Source organism: Rattus norvegicus, chromosome 7, assembly GCF_036323735.1.
Source record: "Rattus norvegicus strain BN/NHsdMcwi chromosome 7, GRCr8, whole genome shotgun sequence".
Classification (NCBI taxonomy): domain Eukaryota; kingdom Metazoa; phylum Chordata; class Mammalia; order Rodentia; family Muridae; genus Rattus; species Rattus norvegicus.
This window is the reverse complement of record NC_086025.1, coordinates 109,055,340-109,075,653: the sequence shown is the minus strand read 5'-3', so window position 1 is coordinate 109,075,653 and position 20,314 is coordinate 109,055,340. Positions and strand designations below refer to the sequence as shown.

At 47.6% G+C, this 20,314-nt stretch overlaps 2 protein-coding genes across 2 annotated transcripts in view; both read left to right on the top strand.

Annotated features, from left to right (window-relative positions):
- Nucleotides 1-20,314, top strand: part of Ly6cl1 (Ly6-C antigen like 1) — a 94,884-nt gene that overhangs the window by 22,188 nt on the left and 52,382 nt on the right. The window lies entirely within an intron of this gene.
- On the top strand, nt 7,897-11,432 carry Ly6al (lymphocyte antigen 6 complex, locus A-like). Its single transcript, NM_001128099.1, has 3 exons — nt 7,897-7,966; nt 8,920-9,039; nt 10,825-11,432. Exons 1-3 carry the CDS (start codon nt 7,897-7,899, stop codon nt 11,040-11,042), a joined length of 408 nt encoding a protein of 135 aa, NP_001121571.1. The 3' UTR covers nt 11,043-11,432.

The window sequence follows — 20,314 nt, the reverse complement described above, 5'->3', positions numbered from 1 at the left end:
TTTGCTCTTCCTCTTTCTCTCTCTCTCTCTCTCTCTCTCTCTCTCTCTCTCTCTTCCTCTCTTCCTCTCCTGGCTTGACATGATAACCTCTGTGTGTGTGTGTGTGTGTGTGTGTGTGTGTGTGTGTTTCTTTCATCCTGTAGGCTTTCGCCCAATTCTCGGTACTGTGTCTGTGCTGGCGCCGACAACTCCCCATACATTAGACTTAAATCTACCTATGATGTTATTTAGACCACTGTTTCTCACGAGCTTTTTTCTTCTTGGTAAGGAAGTTATCTGCACATCATCTGCCCATTATTGCATTAACCTAAATGTCAAGCGATAGTTAAATGTCTTTTCCCCATCACACCGTGACCTGGCCAATCCAATCGGTACCAAAATGTCTGCGAGCAAATCCTGGGTTCATCTCTCAAGTCCAGCCTTCAAGAATACAGGGAAAAATAATGAGAAAGAATCTATGCACTTTAATTCCAATGACTTAAACTGTCCATTGCTCTGGCTTCTGCTCCCCTCTGCCTAGGCCTTGTAAAAGACAGGACAGAACCCAACCAGATGTGCCTAACATCTGACTTAAGAGAAAAGTCTAACTGTGAAGGACTCTAGTTCTTACTGGAGTGGAAGAGCTATTAAGAGGCTTGGCCTGGTAGAACGTAGGTAGGTTATGGGGTTCTGTGAAGGACCCTAGGGGCTTCCACCAGCCTTACAACTACCGCCTCAGGTCAAGTTTAGGACAAGTACCAGTTTCCCACCTCGAGTTAAGGCTAGGCCAAGTTCCATTCTCCACCCACAGTTCTCAGGAGGAGCAGGTGCATTCTTGAAAAGCCACAGAATGTGCTGATAGTCACCTGAGCCTCTCTGGTCCCAGATAGAGTTCGAATGCATGTCATATGCTGGTAGCCAATAGATTCAAAGGTCAATATGCTTAGCTAACAAATTTAAACTGTAACCTTACTGGTGTAACCTGTACCCCTTTTGAAGAGTGGTTGACCCCCCACATGCTGGAGTGAGGCCAAATCTTTAAAGTTCAGACTCCATTTTAGAAAACCTGACCTAAGTTTAAATACAGGTAAACTAACTCTAGCATTAGTTTCCAAGTTGTCACACAGCAAAACTCAAGCCTAGCTCCGGTCTCTAGATTAATCCCCAACATGACCAGCATTTCCAGGTTATTACCACAAGAGACCTGCACCCGCAGGTTACAAGCCCACCCCTTTCCTAACAATCACCAATGCAGAAGAGAACAGAAATTAAGTTTCTGATATGATTCCCAGCACCAGCCAATTTTATGTTGAAGGCCATGAAAGAATAAAAAATACAGCCAAAAAGTCAGAAGTTTAGAAATGCTGTCTCACCCCTAAGAAGCCCTAAATACCGCAAATTCCAGACCCTGCCCTCTACCTGTAAGAGGTAAAAGGTCACATTTCTTGAGCCTGCTCTCCTAGATAATAGGGCTTAAAGATAAGGCCATTAGATAAGTGATCCAGAACTAGTAAAGATAACAAATCTTCTCCCAGGAAATAGCAGACCATAAAGTTAGATAACAATCTTAAAAGCAATCTTGAGAGATAGGAAGCTTCTCCTTGTGACTTTTCACTAGTATTCTCCACATTTTCCAATGACGCCATCCCTGCCCCCTTGGATTGTGGCTACTTCCTTTAAATACCCCTTCTCCCAGCTACTGGGGGCCGAACTCCTCTGCCCCTGCGTGGGATATGAGTCTCGCACTGGTTCCTATCAATAAACCTCGTGTAAATTACAGCAAGGACAATCTTACCTGAGTTCTTGGGGGGTCACGTCATCCCGAGACTTGAGTGAGGGTCTCCCCACTCCAGGGGTCTTTCAGCCACAGTAGATTCCCAATTAGATGCTTGCATGCGTATTCCCTGCCTGCTGCTTACTATAAAACTTTGCCCCATAGACATTCAGGGCTCCCCCACCTCACCCCAAAACCACCCTGCGTGACTGTGGTGCATGGTGGGGCTGAGCTAACTTGAATAGAATAAAAACCCTGCTGTGATGTGCATCAGATAGGCTCCTGTCCGGTTTTTGGGGATCACTAACATTTCCTTGGCACTACACTACTAATTTCTGCAGAGTAAAGGTTCTTTTCCTTTGCTTACTACTTGAGTCTGGGGTCATCCTTCAGCGATTCTCAGATCCTAACACTAAATGGTGGTTCTGCTTGCTTAAGCTGACTTGCAATATAATACCTTTCTGAAACCCCTCCTTCTGCTGACTGAAGGAGTCCATGAACATAAAAGTGAAGAAACCAAGCAGAGCCCAAGCAAACAAATAAACATGCCCGGACTTATTCTATCTGTCCTTCCTTCCCTGTGATGTTCGATATTAACTCTTAGGGGAGAGGGCACTGGTATGCTTCTATAATCTTACTTTTGTTTCCACCAGTGTCAGAGGTAGAATCCAAATCTTCTTTCGACCAAAAATTCTGAAACAGAGTGGATTAAAGAGAATGAACTAAGCCTGGGCTGGAGAGATGGCTCAGCAGTTAAGAGCACTGGCTGCACTTCCAGAGGTCCTGAGTTCAAATCCCAGCAACCACATGGTGGCTCACAACCATCTGTAATGAGATCTGATTCCCTCTTCTGGTGTGTCTGAAGACAGCAACAGTGTACTCAATAAATAAATCTTTTTTAAAAAAATGAACTAAGCCTTTAATCCCAGCACTTGGGAAGCACGCCTAGGGAGATCTATGAATTTGAGACTAGCTTGGTCTACAGAGCGAGTTCCAAGATGGCCAGGGCTACACTGAGAAAACCCTGTCTTGAAAAAAATCAAGAGGGGGTGGGAGAGAGGTTAAATACAAATAATTTCATAAGAAGGTCTGATTCACCTTAAGAGATAACTTTCTGTAAGTGGGCCTAAACAAAACCCATACATCTGACCTTCCTGTATTTGGTATTTTAAATTTTAAGGAATGTGTTCTTTTTCTGTTTGGAAAAATTGGGGTGTTTCTAGGGAAACAGGAGGTGTGATCCAGAATTGATCATAAGAGTCGGGCTGTCCTTAGGGGCTTCTTAGCCTCATAGTATCATTTCTAATGTTTAAAGGGGGAGGGGGGTTGCGATATTCAGAAGAACCGAGTAGAATCCTCCTTCAGGCAAGAGATTCATTAATACCAGCAGGCAGCTCAGCAAAGGTAGAAGTTCTGCTCTTCTCAGATAAAGTGCCTCTATTAACTTTTTTTTTTGTTTTTTGTTTGTTTTAGTGAGAGGAGGTGTCCCAAGCCAAACGAGAGGATGGTAGAGCATTACCCATACCCCAGGCATCTCTCAGAGCACCACCCCAATGCCTCTCCATGTCTCTTAGTGCCTTCTTTCTGTTTCCCTCTTAGCCTCGGAATAGTCTAATGCTACCTTGCATGGTTCCTCCTGGGTCTCTCCTTCAATCAACCCTTACAGGAGATCCCTACTTTTTGAGGGCCTCCCTACCTCTGCGTTCCTGTTATAATTGTTCCCCAGGTACAATAGGCCACCCTTGCTGGACTTGTACTGCAAAACAGAAAGGTAACACAAGTAAACTAACAGGATGTCTCCTAGCATTAGTTTGAGGGACTCACCAACACCCCACCCCCACCCCGATCAACCTCCCACATGAGATCTGTCATATGGTGAGGCTTCATGACATCCGTAGCTTAGATCAGAACACTTTGGATCTCTGGACAGCAGAAGTGAGGAGAGAATTGGATCTTGTGTCATCCTAAGGGAGGGATGGACAAAATATTAAGGCTCTTCACGACTCTGCAACAGTTTGAGGTCCCGATATGCCTTCAATGATTCCACATCTTGGTACTCAACCCCCCTGAATGTCTCGCTCTTGCACTTGATGGGTTGCCATCGGAGCCCTCCTCCTTCTCATCCCTTGTATTGTAAAAACAAGGTACTAATATAGCCACAGACACCATCAACCACGTTCTGGTACAATAACCATAATAAGCGATTCCCACAAACCATGCTGACAAATATGACAGGGCCCCATTCTGAGAAACAAAAGGGGAGATGTGGGTTCCCAAAACAGATGAGGGACAGTAGAGAGCTGACTGTTGTGTTTTACAAAAGGAAAACGAAGCCAGGGATATGTTTGGTGGAGTCTATGGTGCTGGGGGCAGGCAGTGCCTCTGCAGGCCCATAATGAGGCATCCTTTCTCCCTGAAGTACCAGCCATACAACAGGTATAGTATAGAGTAGAGTTTATTAGGGCATGGGGAGGGAGTTGTGGGACTGGGTGGGGAGAGAGAAGAGTTGAGGCTGTGCATGCTCACATGGAGAGAGAGGGGAGGGGAACAGAGAGAGAAGGGACAGAGGGGAAGAGAGGGAAGGAGCAAGAGAAGAGAGTGAGGAGGGGTAAAGCAGCCCCTTTGTAGTGAGTCAGGCTTACCTAACTGTTGCCAGGTAACTGTGGGCAGAGCCTAGAAGGAATGCTAACCCTGACCATACCACTGGACAGCCATCATAAAGCACTGAAGGATTGGGGTTCCTCTCTCCCTAAAGCAGGCTTGGACCTACTCAACTCCATTGAGACAAAAGCCAAGTTATGATAAAACCAGGCTGGTTTCTGTTTCCCCACCAGAGTACTGTCTTCTTTCAACCAGAGTACTGTCTGCTTAGAAACCATGTGATTGGCACCTGAAACACTTAGAAGCCTCTGCCCTCACCACCCACTTCCTCTTCTTTCCCTTTCCTCCCTTTCCCCTGATTCAAACTGTATAATCCAGCCCCTCTGTTTCAGAAAAGGAGCTGTCCTTTTCACACAGTCTTCTGAATCATTTATCCCCACCAAACTTACTACCCTGCAACAGCTGCTTCCCAGCACCTCTGCATCCTGAGACCACACTGGTGGGGGAGGGGCAAGTGGCACTTGGAAGAGGTACACTTAGTTAAGGAGAAACCTTTGCTGTGTGACTGAAGGCAGTGAGGGAGGCATATGTGACCTTGGCTACTTAACAGAGATCCTTCATTCTCTGTGGAGAGGAACAGGCTTGGCTAATATTTGACCTATTCAGTGTGACTGTAGTCCGGCTGCTGGCTGAGTTGTAAGGCAGGAGAGAGGCTGGGTGTGTTTTGTCTTGCATGTAGCCCTCTCTGCAGAGGGCCTGGCTTCACTCACACAAGCCTGGTAACATCAGGTACATCGAACTCTAAGAATCGGCAAGCCCACCGTTGCCCTCTCCTTAAGAGTTCATTTAGGGAGTCTGTCAGTAATTTGGGCAGGAGTCCTCACTAAGGGAAGCCTACTTCCCAAACAGTGGTGCTGGGTGGAAAGTGGAGGACTCATGAGAACCCCTAGTTTAAGACTTTTAGAGAAGCAGTCTGAAGCACTGTGGTGATGTGGTCCCATTGCCATCCTGGAATAGGGATAATTTTGCCCAGGAGCCTCAGCAATGGGGTCAGAGGAACAAAACGACGACAGGTATGTGATAACAGACAGAACTCTCTATATTCACAGGGGAGGACTGTCAAATGGGGTTCCAGCCATTACTCCCTCTTGCTCTCCTCCAGCCACAAGTGGTCTCAGAAGGTGCTAGAATGAAGAGGAAACAGAAGATGAATTGGCAGGTGAGACTTGGCGGTCACTTCATGGCTTGGATATTATGCGTGTTCCTGTAAGTGACCTCACCCATCATCTGTTAAAAAACCCATAAACTCATTTGGTGATAAAAATTGGAAGGGCTTGTCACTTGGATCTGCTACGGATGCCCTGTGTTTGTTTGCAGGGCCTTGGTCACTGCTGCTCTTTCCTTGACATAGACTCTTATATGCCTGGGACAGCATGTGAGGGGAATTACAGAGAAAAATTTCCTCCCTGTTCTCTTCCTCCTACCACGGTGGTGTGTGCTGGGTTATGCAATGTTGCTGGCAAACACGGTCTGATAGCATCATAGATTATAGGGTAACAAGGAAGGGATTTTTGTAATGGTGCTAGGGTACAGGCCATGGAAAGTAACAGAATTTTAACAGAGAAACGCCATCTTGTATGAATTCTGGGGTGATGGCACCGAGGCTTTGAAGCAGTCCTTAGGTTTGGTACTCATTACCGAAAAGGCCAATTCCCCACTGCTCCTTCAGAATCCTGCCTTTGGTCTACAGTGTCTCTCTTTTCGATTGATCATCCTACATAACCCAGAACATTGACACTGGAGTTGAATGTACATGTGGACCAGCCAGAAATGGCAGAGAGAATGAGACTCTTGTTTCAGCCCTGTGCCTCCCATCGGGAGAATCTGCCAATGTTCCCTGAGCCTCTGGCTACGTTTTCTTGGTAGCCTTGCCTGCTTAAGTGAATGCACTCAGTTTCACTGACTGTGGACCATTTTAGGACACAGTTGTCCTCTGAGCATGCCTGTCCTTTGCTATGGAATCCTCTTAGGATGATTTCCAGCTCAGGTCTCTTTTTGTGTCCAGCTTTCCTTCTGTAAACTGTATCAGTCAGTGCCTTGTAGAGGCTTAAGTGGGGCTACTCACTGAGCTCTAAGCTCCATGGAGTTAGGAAACTCAGACTCTGGCTTGATGTGGGCAAAATCCCAGGGCTGGGCCACAGATGTCATCAATATGTGGCTCATTAGTAAGGTTTTAATTGTTAGAATACTATGTCACCTGGAAGTGACATAAAGGCCAGGGAAAGTCATGCCCTTTGTGGAACACATTGGACTAGGAGCTCATAGGTGTAGGGACAGGGAACATATGAACCAGAGCAGGGAGAATGAGCATGTGGCTGCTTCAAGGAGGCTTTTGGGCAGAGGGGACACTAGGTTCATTCATCCTCTGCATAAGACTGACTTGTGTCATGAAAAACATCTCTGGCTCTAGCTTCCAGATGCTCATAGCACCCACAGCCCCAGATATCACCCAAACACATCAGACCCTGCTTAGTAACTTCCACCCTAGTTGCCAGTTAGTTCTTGGCCCAGGACTCTCACTTTGTGGATACAACAAGCTCTTAGGGGCCTGCTCACCAGACCTAGTCTCCAACTATTAGTCAGTAGCTTACCTGCTTATAGGAAGGAAGGTTGTGGGCTCTGAGCCACTGCAACCCATACCCCCTATTTAGAGACAGGAAAAAGGCAGGTGTTGGTGGCAGATCCAGCAGCAGCTACTGCCCACCTTTGATAGCTACGAGTTTGAGCCAGCCTGGTCTCACCGAGGAAGTTGTAGGACAGCCAAAGCCAGACAGAGAAACTCTGTCTCAGAAAATCCAAAACACAAAAACAAACAAACAAAAATAAAAAGCAAAAACCCGGAAAAAGTTGAGCACGTTGCTTCCTTCCTTTGCTTTCTGAATGGTAAGCACAAGTCACCCAAGGCCCCTGCCCTTCTGCCATCTGAGTTTTCCAGCACCAAGATCCCTCACCAACTGCGTGGTCTTCCCTCCCCAACTACTGTAAATCTGGCTCCCTGACCTAAACAACAAATCTCAGTAACTCTTAAGCAATAAACATTACACCCGGGAGGAAGTAAATCCCTAAACCGTCCCTTTTCAGGATGTCAGATGGGAGGAGCTGAGGGAAAGTAAAGTACTTATATAAGTCTTCATCTGCTAGAATTTTCCACGGTGCCTACAACCTGGTCACAGAGAGGAAGTAAGGAGTGGTGTCAGGAGGGAGCTGATAGTTGGCAAGCACAGAGAAGAGCCTCCTGATAGGGCTGAGGGTGGCAGTTTGAGGTTAGGAAGGAAAAGCTGGGTGGGTGGGAGATAAGAGTTGTAGAAAGACATCTATTCCTTGGGGAAAGCTCTTTGTGTGTGTGTGTGTGTGTGTGTGTGTGTGTGTGTTTTGGGGTTGGGGGTGAATGCCTGAGTTGTGTGGGAGCCCTGGGACTTGATTGGAAGTCTATTAACTGGCTGCAATTTCCAAGGTTTTCTCTGTGCACCCCTTCTCAGAGGATGAACAGTTCTTGTGCTATGATGTCCTGTGTGCTCATCTTTCTCCTGGCCCTACTGTGTGCAGAAAGAGGTGAGGTGGAAAATGAGAGGGGCAGGGGGGCACACTGGAGATGAAAACGGGCCTCGGGGTTGTGGATAAACCTGCATTTCCACTGTGTGCCCAGTGCCTGAGGTGTGCTGGGGTCAGGGGATTGGGGACTGGCGTGTGGTGGGTGAAGCCTCCTGTGCTGGAGGGCTTCCTGGGTCTGTAAACTGCCAGTGCCTGCCTTGCAACCATCACCACATGCCAGAGGGACTCTTGGAGAGCACTAACCTCTGCCACAAACCCTGGCCACCAGAGCGACTCTACCCTGCTGCCTTTGCCTCCCAGTCAGGACACTGACTTGTGTACACACAAACTGGCGAAGGCTTCTTTTGTGGCCAAGTTGCCAAGTCAAGGGGTTTGGAATCCTTAACTCTTGGCATTTGGCTTTTTCTTATGCCCCAGACTATGCCACATGAGGTCTAAATACTAGAATTTCCTTCTTTAAGAGGTTCTGAGATCAAATACACCTATTCGTCTAGTTACATCTGTATTGCAGGAAGCCTTAGCTTTGAGCTGGACTCTGAGATGTTCAGTGCTCAGTCATGCTCCAAGACCCAGAGACCAGCTCTGCAGGTTTAGGGTGGGAAGGGCAGAGCAGCCCTCCCCATGTGGCAGCCCCCAGTACCTACTTATACACCCATTCACTGCTTCAGCAGACGTTTGGTTTCTATGCCTTCCCACTATGGTGGCTGACTCTCTAATGCCTCTTGAGGTCCAGGTCTCTCCTGTGAGGCTGGCTCACTGAAACAGCAGCACCGAGCGTATTTGAACGACTGTTGTGCTTGGTTCACTTTTGCTTTGGTGGAGGTGACTGGGCAGTAGTGTCCTTGCTCTGTCCTAGTGGCCAGCAGCTGTGTGAAGGAAAGACGTTGTAGAGGAGGGGTCTGGGCTAGGAAGGGCATGCCCTAACCCTCCTCATGTATTGGCTTCTTTCTCAGCTCAGGGCCTAAAGTGCTACAATTGCTTGGGGATCCCATTTGATTATACCTGCTCATCAACTGCTACCTGCCCCTACCCTGATGGAGTCTGCGCTATTCAGGTGGCAGAAGTTGTTGTGAGTAAGTTCCCCGTATCCTGTATAAATATGGGTGGGGGTGGCTTGGAAGAAAAAGTCTGGGTACATGTTCTGGACCATGGTTCCCCCTCCTTCCAGGTAGAAACCTCCTGGGGTGGGAGTGGGACTCCTGCAAAGTGGGAACTGCTGGGGTCTGAGGAAGCTCTGGGGTGTGGATCATAAACCTGTTGGCATGCATGGTGTTCATCATCCCCTCCCCCCTCTGTTGCCAGGGTAGTCATGTGCTGCTCCTACCCTTCGGTTATATCTAGGATCTCACTGTCAGACCTGGAGAGCATTTAGTGAGTCTTTGTATATAGTGAAGGAATCTGGAGCTAGGGCTAAAGGAATGACAGGATTGATGATAGAAGGGAGACCTTAGGACATTTCAGACCCTTCAATGACCCAGTTTTCAACATATCCTCCAGATCGACAAGGCAGGAACAGCCCCATCCTATTATGCAGTTTCCTGTTCCAGACCACACCCTGCCTGTCTCCTGAAGTAGGACTCTTAGATGTAACTTCCCAGGGAACTGCAAGAGTCTGAGAGGCTGGTTGCCCTTTTTGCTATGCCTCTGAGTGATCGTTCACTGTGCTGTGTCTCTGTGGTGTGTGTGTGTGTGTGTGTGTGTGTGTGTGTGTGTGTGTGTGTGTGTGTGTCTGTCTGTCTGTCTGTCTGTCTGTCTGTCTGTCTGTCTATAAATGTGGGTGCATACATATGAATGTATGTAATATAACATAATGTGTGTGAAGGTCAGAGTACATCCTTAAGTACCATTCCTTAGGCACTGTCTACTTTTGTTTAATACACACGAGTTTTGCTTCTCCTGGAACTGGAGTTACAGAAGGTTGTTAACTACCATGTGGGGTCTGGGGCCCAAAACCTGGGCTTCTGTAAGAGCAAAAAGTGCTTTTGAACTGCTGAGCCATGTCTCCAGTCCCAACCACCAGGTTTTGGAGACAAGATCTTTCACTGGGACCTAGGAAAGGAGAGGAGGGAGGTGGCGGTGAGCTCCCAGGACCCTCCGATTCCCTCTCCCCAGCACGGAGATTATAACCAGCACCCCGTGCTTGGCTAGCTATTTATATGGTTGCTGGGAATTGAACTTGGGTCCTTAATGCTTCCATGTGGCAAGCACTTCACTGACTGAGCTGCTTCCACAGCACGTTGCATGTAAAGACACATGTGCACACACATGTGGATGTGCAGGCCCTGGGGAGGTACAAGTGTAAGGGACCCAGAAGTTGATGGGAATCTCCTGTGACAACTATTTTATTTACTGAGGCAGGGTCTCACACTGAATTCAAATCTTTCAGGTTCAGCTTGTCTAGCCAGTGAGCTCATCTCGGGGGATCCCCATCTTTGTATTTTAAGCACAGAGATACAAGTAGGCCACCTTGCCTGCCCATCTTTTGATGGGCTCTAGTGACCAGAACTGGGGTGGTGTGGGGTCTCCTGCTTGTGTAAGCAAGCACTTTATGCACCAAGCCTCCTTACCAGCCCATGGTTTTGATCTTTGTTTCATTTGTTTGTTATTTGAGGCAGGGTCTCACTCTAGCCCAGGTTTGCCCAGAAACCCCCACGTAACCCAGTGTGGAATGGAACTCATAAAAATTCTCCTTCCTCTGTCTTCCAAGTTCTGGGGTTATAAGTCTGAGCTACCATGTCTGGCTTCAACATGCCTTAGAGACAAGTCTGGGCCATCCAGGCCTGGTGACATGTGGCCCATCCTTTGGGGTGCTCTGTTCTTCCTGCATAAGAAGCGACTCACTCCCTAATGTCTTGCAGGCTCTGTAAGAGAGAAAGCAAAGAACCATATTTGCCTTCCCGTCTGCCCAACGAGTTCTCAAACTGCTGAGATCCTGGGTACTGTTGTCCAAGTGAATACTTCCTGTTGCACCAGAGATCTTTGCAACGCAGCAGGGCCCACTGGAGGCAGCACCTGGACCATGGCAGGGGTGCTTCTGTTCATCCTGGGCTCAGTCCTCCTGCAGACCCTGCTGTGATGTCCCCTCCAAAGCCCTGCCACCCTTGTCCTTTTATCCTCTTGTGTATTCACTCCTCCCTGGAGCCCTCTAGTGATAAATTCTGAGTAATAGAAACTCAGAGGTGGGGGTAGGGTGTGCAACACCTTGTTTCAACTCTATAGCCCCTGCTGGGTAGGTGCCCCACTCCCCTCTCTAGGGCTTTCAGATCTCTACTTCCTGGAATGCCATTGTGTTGTGGTTTGCTGCTCTTGGCCCTGGAGGCACGTGGACAGCACGAGGAAGAGGCATAAACCCAAGGCACTGTGTGACCACCTCCATCCATACATAAAAATCTGGGGTCCTGCAGGGTTCCCACACATGCATCTCAAGGTCCCCCTATTTGAGTCCAATAAACTCTCTGTTCTCCCAGTCAAGATCTCAGTTTTTCTTTTGCTACACTGTGTCTGCTGAGTCCTGCCTACCAGCTCACATCTCTGCCCTTTCTGCTACCTGCACTAGCTAGCTCATATTAGCCGGCTAAGAGTGGGGGACCACTTGGTTAGGGTGGGCTTCCCTCAGGGCTGATGCTGGAGGAAGGAAGAGGGGGGATGAAGAGCACTCTGCTTTATCTGCACAGGCAAGGTCTCTTGCTTGTGATTTGGCTGGATTAGACGCCTATTCTCTGCCTTGTGAATGCTGGTGGCCCTGAGTCTTCTTTATGTAACCATCTCCTGAGCCAGTTTCCTTCCCCATCCCACAGCCTTTGGTGGGGATAGAACCCAGGGCATCATGCATGTGAAGAAGCACCTTCAAGCCACACACATGGCACCCATGCATACATGCAAGTAAGATATGGACACACATAAAAGAAATCTTAAGGAAACAAAGAGGAGAGAGAGAGAGAGAGAGAGAAGGTGTTGAGGTAGACGTCTTCCTGAGTTGCAGGAAATGCTAGACTGCTTCCATGCAGATTTCTGCTCCCTCTCTGAGAGTTGCACCCTCCCAGTCTGGTCCTGAGCTGTGCGGTAGGACGTCTGGGTGATGGGCTTCTGTGAATGTGGAATTAAGGCTGAGTCTAGCCGTTGGCTCTGCTGCTTCTGTTTCAGGCTGGCAGAATGCTGGTCCAGGAGCAGCAGCCGGAAAGCACTAGAAACTATGGACTGAAGGGAGGTTTCCCGCTCAATTCCCTCCAGGACTCTGTACCAGCCATACCTCATAATAAGCAGGGTGGGTACATCAGAAGAGACGGAAAACACTGGGAGATGTGCTGTTTATTAACTTTTTTATTACTTGTTGGGTGCTGAGTGCTAGGCTCTACTTCTAGGATGGAGCAGCAGAGAGATAGAAGGGTGGGTCCTCCCATGAATTCTTGTGTGCATGGGCGTGTGCATTCAGGGTATATGGGTAGCTAGGGTATTGGGTCTTCATTTACAGCAGAAGTTCTCAGGTGGGAGGCACACCTATGTTTCAGATTCTACAAGGCTGGAAGACGGGACTTGATGATTATGGAGAGTCAAAGTGCTGCAGACCAGAGCCAAATGATCTTAGGCTATTTTTAGTCTCTTTGAAAGTCATTCATTGCTCATTCCTCTGTCTAACCTAACAGCTTTGTGACAATACTAAAAAAACAAAACCACCAGCCTTTACAATGTATTCTTAGCAAGCTACTAGCTTTGACCAATCCAAAAGCTAAGCCGATCACCAGAGAGCATCGAGAACTCATTAGAGAACCCCCTACTTCGCTTTGCTACGGTGTGACTATCACTGTCTCCAAATGTTTATTTTTTCCCTTCTCATGTATCTGTGGTGTATGTGTACATGTAAGTATGAATGTTCACATGCATGTGCACATGGGTGTGGGTCTCTATGTGCATATGTATCAGCTTGTGGAGGCCAAAGCTGAGGGTCAGAGTATTTCCTGGTGACCCTCCACCTATTCACTGAGGTAAGGTCTCTTGCTGAACCCCAAAGTTCACTTGTACGGCTCGGCCATCTAGGCAGCTTGCTCTGGGGAATCCATCTCTACTTTCACAGCCCTGGAGTTACAGGAGGGCTGGCTGATACACTCACCAGATGATTACCCGGGTTCTGGGAATGGAAACTACAATCCTGGTGACTATGATGTGAGTGGCAAGCACTTTAACTACTGACTCATTGCCCCAGCCCCTTGACCAATATATTTAAAAGTATTTTGATTTATAGCTTTCTTTGATCTGTTACTGTCTTTGTTAGGGTTTCCATTGCTATGAAGAGACACCGTGACCAAGGCAACTGATAAAAAAGACAGCATTTAATTTGGGCTGGCTTATCGTTTCAGAGGTTCAGTCCCTTATCATCATGGAGGGGAACATGGCAGCCTGTAGGTAGACATGGTGCTGGATAAGGAGCTGAGAGTCGTACATCTCCATCTGCAGGCAGCCAGCAGGAGGGTCTCTCTCCCCAACAGTAACACACTTCCTCCAACAAGTCCACATACCCTAATTAGCATCACTTCCCAGGTGCCAAGCTTATTCAAACCACCACAGTTACTGTAAAAACTTCATGGAGCATGGAGAAACCTGAATCTGTGTTCCTAAACCATGGACATTCGTGTTCTTGGCGCCAGAATAAACTATCATTTTTTTTTTTCAGATGAGAGCTGTGTTTTTGCATTGGCTGTCATGGTTCTCAAACTTAAGGCCCCAAGCACAACCCATTTGTCACCCGAATCTGCACCAGGTACCAGCGAGGAGCCTTAGTGTCTACCACCCAGCATGATCTCTTCAGAAGGACGCTGCTGAGTTCTTTCTGGGGCTCCTAACTCGCTTGGTTTGGGGGAAGGTCAATGCATTATTTCTGGAAACTGATTGTTAGGATCCTGCTTATTGGATACTTTTCGGGGTTTGCTTTCCAAGGCATTTGTTTTAAGGTGTTCACTTTGTCCCTTCGGTTTAGGGGCGTCTTGGCTCCCCAGGATTTGGTTTGTTGTTGTCAGACCCCCAAAAGGCATTTTGGTTTGTTAATTTGTTAGCAGTCAGCCTGGTCTCTGGTTGCTCCTCTGATATCTAATTTAAAGGACAGGGAACCTTTGGGCAAAAGAGCATTATTTGGTATTCCAGCTGGGTTTTATGCTTGAAAACTGCTAATTCAAATTGCATGGGTTTCAAAAGAAGAAGAGGGGAATCTAACTAAAGATAACTTGACTTTGTGCTTCTCCCTATGGGGAGCATTTAATACCTCTAAATTGTTGTGTGTGTTAAATGAAATGCCCTAGATAATAGGATTATAGATCATAAATGGGCAGCCTGCCTTAGCTGGATTTTAAATACATCTACAGAAGAAAAGATGAGAAAACTGGTAATTCACAAATTACTAACAGGAATAATAACAATTCTAAGTTAAAGGGAGATGTTGAAATTAACAAGAGAATTTTGAGAACTAAAGATGGATTCTGAAAATTCTGATGCGGTCTTGGTACTTGTCCAACTAACCTGACCTTACCTCTCTTCTTTAAGCAGATTGTTCAGTATCAAAAAGAAGTGACTGTTGTGGCTTTTTGTGAGGGATGAAACACATTTCCTAAAAAGAAAGGGAAAAAGAAAGAAAGGAAGAAAGAAAGAAAAGAAAGGAAAAAGAAAAGTCCAATTGGGAAGGTGGCCATGTCTGCCACCTCTTGGTAAACAGAGAAAGATGGCTGTTCGATTCTGTGTAACACAGAATTGATCTTTCCCTATTGCTAAGCCCTCCTTACAACTTAGGAATATAAAAGTGGAAGCTTCCTACTATGTCTGTCCAGAAGGCACACTATGTGTTTTATGTGTTCATGGCAGCTGTTTTCTGTATTTTTTTTTTAGTTTTTAAAATTGTTCTTTAATTAAATTAAATTAAATTAATTAATTTAAAAATTCTAGGGGTTGGGGATTTAGCTCAGTGGTCGAGTGCTTGCCTAGCAAGCGCAAGGCCCTGGGTTCGGTCCCCAGCTCCGAAAAAAAGAAAAAAGAAAACGAAAAAAAAATTCTAACCAATGATGCACTATATAGCCCTAGCTTTTCAGGAACTTGCTAAGTACACCAAGCTGATCTCAAAATTGCAGAGATCCACCTGCTTCTGTCTCCCAAGTCTTGGATGGGGAAGATGGACTGGTGGCAATCCAGTCCAGCAGATTAACCAGGAAAGGGTTGTTGTGTGTGTTAAATGAAATGCCCTAGATAATAGGAGCCTTCAGTAAGGGATGCGAGACTCTGTTCCAACAACCTGTGAAGCTATCATTTACTTGGTACTTGGATGTAGTTTTGAGTGGTTTTATGGAAGGGGAGGAGCAGGTTAGGGTAACAAAGGAGAGAGAATTCCAGGAGACCGTGGAAAAGGAAAGGGTCAAGCCAGAGGGTGGACATGGTTAAAATTGTCAGAGCAGATAAAACGATTCCACCAGCTGCAGTGGACATCAGTTCTGTGGAGCAGAGCAAGAAAAGCCCAAAGGAAGGATGTCTGAGAATCCTGGAGTCAATAACAAGAAGGAATTTCTATTTATGAACGAGCCCTCAGAGGCATAATGTTGAAACTCTCCCTGTATGAGGTTGGAGTGAGAATATGGTGGTGGTGGTTGTTGTTGCTGCTGTTATTGTTGTTGCTGCTGTTGTTGCTGTTGTTGTTGTTGCTGTTGTTGTTGCTGCTGTTGTTGCTGCTGCTGCTGTTGTTGCTGTTGCTGTTGTTGTTGTTGCTGCTGCTGTTGTTGCTGTTGCTGTTGTTGTTGCTGCTGTTGCTGCTGTTGTTGCTGCTGTTATTGTTCTTGTTGCTGTTGCTGTTGTTGCTGCTGTTATTGTTGTTATTGTTGTTGCCGTTATTGTTGTTGCTGCTGTTGCTGCTGCTGTTACTGCTGTTGTTGTGACTGCTGTTGCTGTTGCTGTTGTTGCTGCTGTTGCTGCTGTTGTTGTTGCTGCTGTTATTGTTGTTGCTGTTGCTGTTGTTGCTGCTGTTGCTGCTGTTGTTGCTGCTGTTGCTGCTGTTGCTGTTGCTGTTGCTGCTGTTGCTGCTGTTGCTGCTGCTGCTGCTGTTATTGTTGCTGCTGTTGGTGTTGTTGCTGCTGTTGCTGCTGTTGCTGCTGCTGCTGCTGTTGTTGTTGTTCTTGTTGTTGTTGAGGATTTCTACTCTAACTCCCAGATTTGGGCAGTGGAGAAGGAAGGCAGGAGACTTTGTGGTGGCTTATATTTTATGTGTGAAGAATTCTGCAATCTGGTGTGGATTTTCCTTTTGTGACTAGCAGGAAGGACAAACCTGCCAGATAAGCAAAACTGTGGTCTCTCTATATCAGCTCCCTCTTCTGTTATGTCTTCTCCTTCCATCAAAAGATTGGGGACTAACCAGGGCTTCTGGGGCTGGAGAGTAGGGGAGGGCTTTCTGATTTTCTCATTGTTCCCCAGGATCTCTCATACTTGGTCTTTTGGTGACTCTTTCAGTAGATAACTACAGTCTGGGTCAGGAGTTAGGCAGTTGTATGATTTGAATGTGAAGTGTCCCCCATACACCCCTGTATCTGAACACTTGGTCCCCCAGTTGGTGGTACTGTCTCAGAAGGTTGTGGGACCTTTAGGAGGTGGAGCCTTGCTGGAGGAAGGACTTGAAGCTTTATAGCTTAGTCCCTCTTCCTGTCCACTCTTTTCTTGTAGATCATTAGCCTCACACTCTGGCTGCCATACATTCCCTACCATGATGGAATGTATCCCTTCAAAGTGCAAGCCAGAATGAACACTCGCCTCTGAAGCCAGGTCTTGTCAGGTATTTGGTCAGAAGAAGAGGCATAGCTAATACAGCAGCTTCTGTCAGCTGTTAATGGGGAGAAGTGTTATGAGTGGCCCTGGGGTGCCAAAAGTCCTCTACTCTTTCCACTTGCAACCCACAAGTACAGGGTGTGTGATGAAGGCAACTTCTAGAAGAAAGAGTTTACCTCAGCTTGCAGCTCCACTGGGAGGATTCATAATAGCAGGGAAGGCAGGGCAGCAGGGAGACAGAGCAGGAAGGTAAGAGTCCTCATATTTAACCAGAGACACAGAACAGAGAGCCAACTGGACACCAGTGTAGGGCTATTTACTTCAAAGCCTGCCCTCAGTGATGCACTTCCTCCAGGAAGCTTCACCACCTCCCCTACCAGCACTACCAACTTTGGACCAAAGGTTAACTCCTGAATCTATGGAGGACATTTCTCATTCCGATTACCACAGTGTGAAAGGCATACCTGGAGTCTGTGTATGTGCCAAGTTTTTGACGTCTTCCCAGGATGGGGGCGCTTGTTAAAACACTAAGCTCTGTTTTTTGTGCAAATGTGTTTGAGGGTCAGGGCAAACTCTTTGTACCCTGGGCCACAGTTGTTGCTGTTCCAAGTTTGGGAATCTGGAGCCTGTTGAATCTACATGAACTGCCCAATGTGCCCTAAAATTTATGAGCACTGATGTGTAATGTGTCCTGTTGTAGAGAGGAGGGTTGTGACATTTAGGGAATTTTATTTTATTTGTGACTAAATCTAATGTTTTGATTTCCAGATAGAGCTGGACTTGAGCAAGGCAGGAGCTGGTGAGGTTCTGATAGGATCTCTGCTGTTCTTCTCCTGTATGGACTTCCTGAATTCCCAGGCTACCGTGAAACCGCCATCTTCTGTCACCAGTTTCCCACATCCCACTAACTGCACGCAGCTCCTTCTCTCAGCTCTGCAGGGTGAACACAGACAAGGGGTACCAGGAAACTTTGTGAAGTGTCTGGTATATACGGTGTCTCTGGGGACATTTGGAGGCAGCACTGAGGTGTTGGTTAGAGCAGGGCAAAGGCTGGTCCTCAGGCTTTCTTTCCCTTTCATTAGGACTGGGAAGCCTGGCTGTGTGGCAGGCTTGGGCCTACTCTATCCTCTTCAGGCTACTGAGCTGCTCGCCCCCCACATGGGTGGGTATAGACAAGTGGGCCTGACAGGACAGCCTCTCCGAAGACCATTGGTATTCCAAATTTACTGAATGAATGGCTGGAAAGAATGATGAATAAAACAGAAAGGAGTGGAGTGGGATAAACAACGTTGCATTTACCATAAGCCAGGAATCAAGTGCCTAGTGACACCCAGTCTGGGGTGGACACAGAAGGATATTCCTGTGAGGAGCTTTGAAGAACAGATAGCCTGGAGTAAGGAGTGTGGCTTGTTTAAGAGTCCCAGGGCCAACCCTCTTCTTTTGACCTTGTTCCCAAACACTCACTTTCTGTAAAGCTTCCACCAGGGGGAAGTTGGAAGGTTCCTGTTCAAACCCTCCCCAGACTGTCTCTTTCTAGACTTGCGGTGCCCAGGCCACACATGACCGCATCTGGGTAATAGGAGCTCAGAAGCTTGAGGTGGCACTGACTGTGATGCTGACCCAGAGAATCTGGGGGATTCAGTCTGTCTGCAGAATATGTCTGAGGCGGGTGTGTGATCCGGTAATCACCATGGTTACCGTGCCTTTGCAACTGAGGCATCTGGGAAAGTGGCACTGTTTAAACTTTCCCTTTCCATCCGTGCAGGCTACATGTGGGCCCTGCCAGCTCTGCTCATTGCACCTTGTTGGAGGACAGACAAGGTCTAGGTTTTTAGGCCTGCAGGGAGCGGAGGCCCAAATTTTACAGTGGATCCCAAAGGAGGGACGGCGATAATCCACCAAGGTCTCTCCCTAGCTCAGCAGAACCTGCCCTCCTCAAGGTGATCAGAGTTGCCAACAGTAGAGGGCTTGGGTAGGAGGTGCTGGACCCCAATAGGAGCCCCTAACTCCTTCTAGTGGGAATGTGGCCCAAAGCACCTTACCTGAGATTTCATAATGACATCCAGCAGGGTCCATGTGAGATGTCCCACAGCTCTGCCTCCTGCCTACTGCAAGATGCAGACTCTGCCAAGGAGCCCTGTGTGCCTGCCGCTGGCTGCTTCAGCTGTTTCCATGTCTGTTGTCCCAATCCCCAATTGGGAGGACCAAAGCCTCCCACAAGTAAGATACCCCCACCACAGATCTACGTCCCAGCTCAGGGCTCTATCCCCCTTCACAGATAATCTCATCTTCCTGGGCCTGTGGGAAAGGCCACACCTTTGCAGGCCTCCACTGTCCCTGCCTTGGAGGACAGGTATATACCTGGGAGGGAAATGCAGACCTTGGACCGTGAGAGAAGACATCGGACGGCCCAGGAATGTGGTGCCTCCTGTGAGGTCACAGAACAAAACTTCAGCTTTCCTTTGAAGCAGGAAGCAGGCTCACTATCCACTTCTGACTTTTCCCGTTGGGGATGTGAAGAACGTCTTTGTCCTCCCCTTCCATTGTAGAATACCCGGTGTAATTATTTTTAAAATCTGGGGAGGGAGAATGATGCTTGACGCCATAAATGACAGTGTGACCTTTGCCTCTATATTTTCTGGGGGTGGGAATGTGTGCCGGGCGGCCATACAATGGTGGAGGACATTAGATCTGGGCCTTGACTGGTCTTCTCAGAGAAAGGACTGAGCTCTCTGCCGGCAGATGTGTGGCAGAGCCTCCACCTCGTGGGAGCCATGTGGAGGCTAGAAGACCAAGGACACATGGTAAGGCTTAAGCAGCCTCTGCCGTCCCCGACAGGGCCCAAGGAAAGGAGAGTTTCCAGATTGATATGTGTGGCTGAGGGGGGATGGTCTTTGGATATGGGGCAGCTGGGAGTAAGTGATCAATAAAGGGGCTTCTGAGGCCGTGGTGGGTTTCCCTAATGGACTCATAAGAAAGAAGAGGTGAGCCCGGACCCACCCACCATGACTGCCTCTAAGGAGTCACACCTACCCACCTAATCCCAGGGGGAAGAGGGTGTGTATTCTGCTTCAAGAAGGGAACTCAGACAGAACAGGAGGAGGGAGGGTCAGCAGCACAGAGTGGAGAGAACACAGCAGGTGATTAACATGGAAGCTACAGAATTATACTCTGGGGTATAATCTGCCCCAAAGGCCTAATCTCCAGACACCAGACACAAACCCCAAATTCTGCCTCTATGAACTGTTGCAGCTCCAATGTCCCTGTCTCCCAAATGTCCCCCTGGTTCTCTCAGTAGTACCCTTGGGGGACAGCACAACTCTCAATATGACACTCTTGTGTCCCTGGAGGTCAAGATGGGACCATATAAAGAGCTGGAGCAGGGAACCAGATATTGGATCCCTTCCTCACCACACTCTAGGATCAAGGGACGGAGGGAAATGTCAAGCGGGAAGCCTGGAGAAGGGCTTTCCTGTGACCTGTGCACAGGGAGAACTTCCAAAATAAGATACAAAAAGAGCGAATTATAACAAAAGGCTACTAGTGACAATCACAAGCTGAAAG

Bases quoted from the DNA above. Each gene is read 5' to 3' on its own strand.
- Ly6al (NM_001128099.1), top strand. From the start codon at position 7,897: ATGAACAGTTCTTGTGCTATGATGTCCTGTGTGCTCATCTTTCTCCTG. The intron at 7,967-8,919 runs GTGAGGTGGAAA...CTTCTTTCTCAG, and splicing joins CCTACTGTGTGCAGAAAGAG to CTCAGGGCCTAAAGTGCTAC. The intron at 9,040-10,824 runs GTAAGTTCCCCG...AATGTCTTGCAG, and splicing joins GGTGGCAGAAGTTGTTGTGA to GCTCTGTAAGAGAGAAAGCA.